This window comes from Anopheles cruzii, chromosome 3, assembly GCF_943734635.1.
Source record: "Anopheles cruzii chromosome 3, idAnoCruzAS_RS32_06, whole genome shotgun sequence".
NCBI lineage: Eukaryota > Metazoa > Arthropoda > Insecta > Diptera > Culicidae > Anopheles > Anopheles cruzii.
The window spans coordinates 84,329,055-84,338,223 of NC_069145.1; the positions used below are offsets into that span (position 1 = coordinate 84,329,055).

At 50.2% G+C, this 9,169-nt stretch overlaps 2 protein-coding genes across 2 annotated transcripts; one reads left to right on the top strand and one right to left on the bottom strand.

Annotated features, from left to right (window-relative positions):
- The first annotated feature begins 594 nt into the window (after nt 1-594).
- On the top strand, nt 595-4,129 carry LOC128271453 (protein aubergine). The gene is made up of 6 exons (XM_053008989.1): nt 595-689; nt 860-1,032; nt 1,103-2,214; nt 2,282-2,485; nt 2,556-3,497; nt 3,576-4,129. Exons 2-6 carry the CDS (start codon nt 877-879, stop codon nt 3,838-3,840), a joined length of 2,679 nt encoding a protein of 892 aa, XP_052864949.1. The 5' UTR covers nt 595-689; nt 860-876; the 3' UTR covers nt 3,841-4,129.
- A 322-nt stretch (nt 4,130-4,451) lies between these two features.
- On the bottom strand, nt 4,452-6,972 carry LOC128275173 (malate dehydrogenase, cytoplasmic). Its single transcript, XM_053013586.1, has 3 exons — nt 6,789-6,972; nt 5,270-5,632; nt 4,452-5,201 (listed from the first exon to the last, which is right to left on the bottom strand). The coding sequence occupies exons 1-3, from the start codon at nt 6,789-6,791 to the stop codon at nt 4,566-4,568; spliced, it is 1,002 nt and encodes a 333-aa protein (XP_052869546.1). The 5' UTR covers nt 6,792-6,972; the 3' UTR covers nt 4,452-4,565.
- Nucleotides 6,973-9,169: the final 2,197 nt, after the last annotated feature.

A 9,169-nucleotide genomic window follows, 5' to 3' on the forward strand; every position in this document is an offset into this window, starting at 1 on the left:
GCATCGCGCCACCCGGGCGACGATCGTTTATGCTGAGCACAGCAAAAAGGGCCAACCACCACAGAGTTAGGACTGAGGTTGGCTGATAATCAGTCCAGACGCGGATGCGAGAGGTTGCACTCAAACAATTCGGAGTAAAGTGAACAAATTAAATTAAAGTCAAATAAAGCAAGTGTAACAGATTGTGTAATACAGTTGAACAACTTACATTCAACCGTTGTAAATTGGTGCGACCTTTGGCCGTATTCTTCCGATTATCTGTTTAAAATAATGTAGTTTTCTTTTACTGTTACTTTCCCGAAATCTCACCTCATTTTGGAATTTGGAAACTCACCACAAGCATTATATCGGCCCATTGGCCAATCAGGACGACGGTTTGACACTAGATTCAACCAATGACAACCTTGGTTTTCTTCCAGGGTAGGCTTCGTTGCGGCATCATAGTAAGCTTCACATGGTCAAACAGTACGCATCGTTTGCGTGAGTCTTCCGTCGAGAAAGCGGCCGTCGCGGGAAACCGATTCTTCCTTCCTGGTGGTCGAATACGGAGCCACAAGTTCTTTTCGCCATTCACCGCGATCTTCATTAACGGCGGAAATACAGTGCGTTCGTCGTTGCAGGGGTTTTGGTTCAAAAATCGACGCGTGTGCGGTGACGCCATTACAACATCTTTCGCTCGCTCGCAGTGTGTAGGTATCGAAACGACAAATACTGTGTCAGCATTCTCCGAATTTTACACCGGGCGTTCGTAGCGGAACAGGGGCTGCGTTTGTGTCGTTGGCATGCAGAAACGCCGGGGTTTTGTAGGCTGTCAGCGAAATTTGACACCACCATTTCTGCGATTTGTGCTCCATTGCAGCCGCAACACCACTCGAGATGGCAGACGGTAGGGGCCAGTACGGTCGGGAGCGGATGCGTGGCTCCATTAGTTCGGGCCATCCACAACGTCCACCGTTCGATGCCCGCGGCGGCCAACCGCCCTCGGTTCGCGTTGGAGTGCCACCGCAAGGCCCGGCATATACGACGCAAGAGGTTCGTTTCGCGTGACTTTTTCCCGCTCAGATTCTTACCATAACCTCAACGGCGCACTTTGTGCTCGTAGAAACGACCATCTTGGACACAGGCCCAGAGCGGTGGAGGCGGCCCGAGTGCCGGCCCAAGCAGTTCCGGAGTCACGGCACCGGCCGAAGGGTCGCGAAACCCCAGCGCAGGACCATCCACGAGCCGCGAGCAGCAACCGGGAGTGAGTGGGTTGCAAGGACGCACCTTCCGCAACCCGATGCACCGATTGATGGCGGATACAATGAAAACGCGTTGCCCGTCGCACGAGTCGAAGCACGGCACCACAGGCCAACCGTTGACTTTACAGTCAAACTATTTTAAGCTGCTGAAACGCGTGGACTGGACACTGTTCCAGTACACGCTCGAATTCGTCCCGTCATGTAGCAGCCCGCGGCTGATGCAGTCGCTAGTGAACGAGCACAAAAAGATTCTCGGTGGCTTCGTGTTCGACGGAGCGAACCTCTTTACGGGCTGCAAGCTGTCGAACGATGAGATGGTGCTCCAGTCGGTCCACGATAGAACCGGCGACCGGTATGAGCTTCACATCCAGCGCGTAAATGCCGTGGACATGGTGGGCGAGACCGGCATTCAGGTGTTGAACCTGATTCTCCGCCGAGCCATGAATGGGCTCAACCTGCAGCTGGTTGGTCGCAATCTGTACGACGCGGCGGCCAAGATTCCAATCCGCGACTACCACATCGAACTGTGGCCAGGCTACATTACCAGCATCCGGCAGCACGAAGCGGACGTTCTGGTGTGCTGCGAGATCGCCCACAAAACGATGCGCATGGAAACGTGCTACGACATTTTACGCGAATGCCAGCGCCACGATCGGAACTTTAAGGATGCGTTCCATAAGGCGGTGCTCGGGTGTGTGGTTCTGACGGGGTATAACAACAAAACATACACCATCCACGACGTGTCTTTCGAAACCACCCCCGAGAGCACGTTTGACACAAAAAATGGCAAAATTTCGTTTCTGGAGTACTACCGGAACAAGTACAACATCAGAATCCGCGATGCCTACCAACCGATGCTGTTGTCGCGGGCGAAAAAGAAGGACGCACGGTCGGGTGACAGCGAGTTGATGGCGCTCGTGCCCGAGCTGTGTCAAATGACCGGGCTCACCGATTCGATGCGATCGGATTTCAAGTATGCTCCTCCACACCCCGGGTGTCGCAGTGATCGCACCGGATTCAATGATTGTTCCTTTCCACAGAATGATGCGGGCAATGGCTGACCATACCCGTTTGAATCCTGATCGGCGCATCGAACGCTTGGAAACGTTCAACCGGCGTCTGCAAACGTCCAACGACAGCCAGGAAGTGTTGAGGATGTGGAAGATGCAGCTGGACAAGCGATTGGTCGAGGTGACCGGACGATTACTACCTCAGGAGATGATCTTTTTCTCCACCGTCTCCACGTAAGTGGACTCTCTGTCTCTGGCAACGCCAGGTTGGTAATCACTTTCTCGTGTGTGTCCCCCTTTGCAGCGGTGTTCAGGCAGGCGAAAATGCCGATTGGACGTCACACTTCCGTGAGAATCCAATGTTTGCCACCGTACGGTTGAGCCGCTGGTATCTGGTGGTTCCGGGCCGCTGTCAGCGGGAGGCAAACGATTTCCTCGGCTGCATGATTAAGGCCGCGCGCGGCATGAAGTTCGAGATCAGCAACTGCGAGATCGTGCCGATGCAGGACGACAGCCCGAACACGTACGTTCGCACGCTCGATTCCATCATCAACAAAGACCCGCAGATGATCATGTGCGTTGTTTCGAACAACAAATCGGACCGTTACACGGCGATCAAAAAGAAGTGTTGCGTCGACCGGGCCATTCCGACGCAGGTGATGGTGCAGAAGACGATCACACCGAAAACGGGCAACGTGCGGACGCTCATGTCGGTCGCCACGAAGGTGGTCATCCAGATGAACTGCAAGCTGGGCGGCGTGCCGTGGAAGGTCAAGATTCCGCTCAACGGGCTCATGACGATCGGCTTCGATGTGTGCCATGACTCGAAGGACAAAAGCCGATCGTTCGGTGCGATGGTGGCCACCCTCGATCACGACAACCGCGGCACGCCCAAGTTCTTTTCCACGGTCAGTCACCATTCGAGCGGAGAAGAAATCTCCACCTATCTGCCGCTCAACACCATCAAAGCCATCAACGAATATCGGCGCGAGTTTGGTGAGCTTCCGAAGCGCATCATCTTCTACCGTGACGGGGTCAGCGAAGGGCAGCTCCAGTACATTATGGAGCACGAGGTGCGCTCGCTGGTCGACAAGCTTGGCCAGCTGTACAAGAGTGCCGGCATCAAGCAGGACGTACTGCTGACATTTTTCATTGTTAACAAACGCATAAACACCCGTTTCTTCGACCATCGACTCAACCCACGGCCGGGAACCGTGGTCGACGACGTTATAACGCTTCCCCAACGGTACGTCATCGGAGGGCGATGGGTAATCGAGGGGGGGTCAGTTAACTAAACCGGTTTTGTGCGCCACTTTCTCCACAGAACCGATTTCTACCTGGTGTCACAGTCGGTGAAGCAGGGCACGGTCTCGCCGACGGCTTACAACATCGTGTACGATTCGTCCAACCTGAAGATCGACCACCTGCAGATGCTGTCCTACAAGCAGTGCCACCTGTACTACAACTGGTCCGGCACAACGCGCGTCCCGGCCGTCTGTCAGTACGCGCACAAGCTTTCGTGTCTCGTCGGCCAGTATCTGCACCAATCGCCGAGCAATCTGTTGGAGAAGAAACTCTACTTTCTGTAGAGAGCGAGCGACCAAAAACGTTTCTTTCCCTTCCGGCGGGCTGCCATTTGTGTTTCTTTGTTTCGCAGGGACAATGGCAACCATTTACTGTCCTTAGAGATAACAGCTGAACTTACATCTCGACGAACTTATTGACAGTTTCAGTTCAATGAACCGAGCGCACTTTGGGCCGGTTTCACCCTTAGGTTTAGTTTTACCTATCAGAGTATATTTTTCAGAAAATTTCAAAGAAAATGAACGAAATGATTTGAACTACCGAAGAAGACGATGAATGGTGCAATAAACCATTTTTGAAGAGTACCGCAGTGGGGACCATATTCAAATTTGTCTATCATTCCAAACGCAGTTCGTTATTCTTCAACAAGTGTTCTTTATTGTGGCTTCCTTTTCTTTCCTGATAGCTTTCCCCTGATTCTACTTTTTAACAATTGGTCTAATGGGTTTGTGTTTTCCATATGTAACAGTACTGTGTGCAGTTTTTGCCGGCAAAAGGTTCACGCGGGAGGCACTACGCATATAGGCTCGTCGAAATCGGATCTACTGTAAAACAAAATTCTTGAGAAAACCTACGCACACTCAAAGCGGGACAAACGCAAACGCGTCAAACAAAAAAGCAAAACGCGAAGCGCGTCCGATGGCCTGGCTTTTTTCCGATCCGATTCTTTTAGGGCTTCGCTTTTTTCTGTGGGGTTTTCCTACAAAACTCTGCTCTACAGTTTAACTAGTCAATCGGCCGAACAGACGGCCATCGCTTCCTCCTTCTCTTCCAGCAGCTCCTTGGCCGTGATGTCGAGTTTGCCGCGCGAAAACTCGTCCACCGACAGGCCCTGCACGATCTTCCACTGGCGGTTCCGGATTTGCACCGGGAACGAGAACACGATATCCTTCGGCGCCCCGTAGCTACCGTCCGAGATGACGCCCATCGAGACGTACTCGCCGTCGCGCGTCCCCGCGAACCAGTCGCGCATGTGGTCGCTCGCGGCCTTGGCCGCCGACATGGCCGACGACATCTTACGGGCGGCGATAACGGCCGCTCCGCGCTTCTGCACCGTTTCGAGGAACTCCTGCTTCAGAAACTCATCGTTGGCGATGGCCTCCGGAACGGTCTTCGTTACGCCGCCCACCTCCACCGATGCGTTTCGCGCGTCCGGCACTTGCGTGGCCGAATGGTTGCCCCAGATGATGATGTTCTTCACCTTCGCGATTCCCACGCCGAGCCGGGCCGCAATCTGGGCCTGAGCACGGTTCTGATCCAGCCGCGTCATCGCCGTGAAGTTGGCCTTCGGAATCGACGGTGCGTAGTGCGAGCAAACCAGCGCGTTCGTGTTGGCCGGATTACCAACGACCAGCACTTTGACATCCTGATCCGGGGGAAGACGGACGATTAGTCGAGGCCAAACAGCATGCTCCGGGGCATTTGCGTACTTACCTTCTTGGCGTGCTTATCCAAGGCTTCGCCTTGGACTTTGAAAATCTTAACGTTCGCCGACAGCAGGTCCTTACGCTCCATGCCCTGCTTGCGGGGCATTGCGCCAACGAGGAACGCGGCATCGACGTCCTTAAAAGCGACGGCAGGGTCGGCGGTCGGCACAACGTCGACCAGCAGCGGCAGGGCACAGTCGGCCAGCTCCATTACCACCCCTTCCAGCACGCCCATCATCGGTGGAATGTCCAGCAAATGCAGGATCAGTGGCTGACTCGGACCGAACACATCGCCCTTCGCCACCATGTACAGCAGCGAGTAGGCAATCTGTCCGGCCGCTCCCGTCACTACCACGCGAATTGGTTCCGACTGTGGAAGCACGGCAAGAGAACGAGAGCATCGAGAGGATCAGCATTTCGTGTAAGTGTACACACAATCCCTTTTTGTTTGTTTGTTATTTTAGCATCGGTCCGCGATTGACACCATCACGCGCGCGCGCCCGAGCAGTGAGAAGCGTTATAAAATTAGCGTTCTCACAGCTCAATCTGCCGCAGCGCCTGCTGCGTGAACAACAAACTGGTGAGAAGAATCACACGCAGCAGTGTCACGCACAGCAACGCTGAGCGAGTTACATTTGGTCGTTTTTCGTACGGATGCAGTAGGCCGATTTTTTGTTGTATGACGACAATAACAACACGCGCATCGTTTGTGACCGGCCGGCTCTAAGACAGCGGCGATGAGGGCATGAAAAGGTCAAACGAATGGGTGTGTTACATAAAACGATTCTTTTTTCCAATCTTTCGTATTCCTGCCGGGCGTAAAACACACCAAAGTGTGTCCACTCCACTATCGGCCACGGGCCTATCAGAATTATGTACGTCTGTCGACACATTGCTTTGCCCATCGGTGATCTCTGCTCCCGATGGCTCTGAGGCCTGTCGTAGCATTTGTCGAAATTTGACCGATAGTGCGCTATCGATCGACCAGCGCCAAGGTTAGCACCGGCGGCTTGCTCTAATCGCGGCTTGCTAACCAAGATGGACCCCCAAGCGGCCGCCGTCTTCCCGAAGCGAAGGTGACCGATTGTGATTACGCGCGCTCGAAACACACGGATGATGGAGGCCAATTTGTGAGATGATGACGGCGCGCGCACCGCGAAATGCCCTTTACCCACCGGTCAGATACACGACCTTCGTGCGGTTTGTCCGGCTGTAATACGCAAAATATGGTGTACGTGTTTGGGTCATATCTTTCGAGCGAAAAACGCGTAACGAAACATTATCTCCCTATGGCCGTACACTTTTTACGAACGTCGAACGTAGTAGGCTGCGATCGATGCTTTCACTTGTCGGTAGTCGTTTTTTTCTCCAGCGACACGATGGTAGTTGGTGAAAAAATTAGATAACCAGGGTGTTTGCAGGAAAAATGGACCATCCCCGACCGCCATACTTATTTGGGGCCATCTTTCCCAGCTTATCCTTTTATATCTTGGCCCGTATTCGCCGCACGGCTTTCGATTGCTTACCATTTTTTGGAACTGGAACTGGGTGTTCAACGGAAGAAAGCAACAGAATGAGAAAAACGGAAAATAATCGACCACGAAACGGGAACGGGAACAATAAAGTATGTTCACTTAGTATGTAGTAAATGCTGCCAAACACCGACAACGACCCTCCGAGTAGACGTACAGCCGCGAAACGTTTACTGAATTGCGAAGTACTCCACTCGCGAAGTTAGTGATTGCTGACTGACTGCATCGACTGTTTGGCTCTTTTCCGCTTTCACCGGCGCTCTCGTGGCGCTCTCTTTCACGCGTGATGATGGTCAAACACACACACACACGCGAAGATATTTGCCATCCGGCTTCGCTCACTGGTGGGGAATTTACGGTCAGGGCAAACATTTTCTCCCAACAGAATCATCAGCACAAGAAACACTAGAAACTGCGCTATCAGGAGAGGGGGCAAACAATGGTCGATTGTAGTGAGTTAGCAACCAATTTTCAATGTATTGTTTCTTTATTGCACGCTAGGTTTAGTGGAAAAGGCCTCGGAACGCTCCATTGGCATCGAGAGAAGAGAGAGGCAAAGAGAAAAACGAAAAATGAGAGAGTAAGAAGCCAACAACTTTTTAATTTTTCCACCGAAGATTTGAAGCTTATATTTTGGGTTATTTTTAGCACACTTCGATCTGCTGTTGTCGAGACGGCAGAGCCAATGGAAGCAAAGATGAGTCTGTTTTTAAGAGATCCACAAATTATCCTCACTTTTAAAACAATTTTTCATTGTGTTTCATTGTGCAAAGGAACATTGTGTTTCGAGCAACAGTAGAGCAGCGAAGCGGACAAAAAGCGAAGCGGTGCTTAGAGAATCTCTTATTTACGCTACACACAAATGACAAAAGAGTGTCCAAAACACACAAAATGGACTCTTCCTCTGCTTCCTTTTCCATGGACACAAGGTGTTAGCTCGATTGTTTAAATAATGCATAAACTTTTGCCGTTAGCAATGGATTTTTCTCAACACAAAGAACCGAAATTCGTTTTAGCTTTTCATAGCTTTTCTCATCAGTGTGAACTAAGAAATTGTTGACACCCAAATAACAAAAAAGGAATCTTTTATCAATCAATTTAATCATTTCCATCAAGCACATTCGAACGCAGTATTCGACCAATTGGATCGCATACAAGCTCGGCCAATTTCACAGGGTGATCATGTATTTGAAATTTAACCGTTTTTTGAGAATTAAATTACAACTGTTGAATTCACAACATGTGTTCTGGACTTTCGAGGAGCGATATTAATACCGGTAGTTCAATAAAATCAATTCAGTCAGTCAACCTCTATTAAATAACGCAACTGCCATCAACGGTTGCTACGATTTACTTTCATCGGCTGGTGTCTGAAAAATAAAAATGATGACATGAAATCCTTTCGATTGCAGCACAAATTGTTTCACTCAACTCCGGAGCCACTAGTTGCGTCAGTGAAACAGTTCACATGAGTATAAAGGAAAGGCGAAAGAAAATAAAAAGAGATTGTTAATTTTGATACTATTTTGTATCCACTCAGCCGCTAAGACTAATGTAATAGCAAGATGCGCAGTGACGTAGTGGTGGGATTCGGAACCAGTCACATAATATACCAAACCAAGGGAGGTTTTATTATTTTTTCACTTTATTATTTCTTCTTCATTTCGTGTCTTTACTATCATAAGAGGTTTCAAGTGTGTGAAGGAGTCTTCTGCTTTGCAAGACTTAGTTTTGCTTACGGGTGTTCATAATCCGGAATTTTCCTTTATTTGCACTAATTTTTGACTTTTTCCTAAACATTTGCTACCTTTTTAACGTTTCTCCGTCCATTTGTTTTTACTTTGCATTATGGGTGTGCGCACACGATGTGCTTCATTGTTCAAAAGTTTAATGTTTGTATATATTGATTCTCCAATGAAATTCGTGTCAATTCCAAAGACAGAGAGTATTACTGCGTGCGATAGGAGCGATTAAGAAGAAGTAAACCGGACACGTTGATGTAAATTCCTCTATGCGGATTATATCTCCACTACTATGCTCACTGTATATGTACAGACGACGACGGTGCCCTGCCTGCTACGCTGCTGCTGCTCAAAACTCTCTATCTAACTGCACTCTTTAACCTCTTGGCCTACTTTGGCGCCTTTGCTTCGCCAAAGGGTGAGCTTTCGGCAGACAAGACAAACAACATGCACATAACCTCACGCATGCAAACATTCCTGTCACGTAACATGTATTTTTCAGTTAAACGGTTCTATCCTGAATCACAAACTCATATTTAGTACCTCTTGTTTCGGTTACGGCGGGGCCACGGCAGCAGATTTGTCCTGTGGGCTGTCTCTGGAGCTGCCGAAATCTACCTTTCTTTCGCCCCT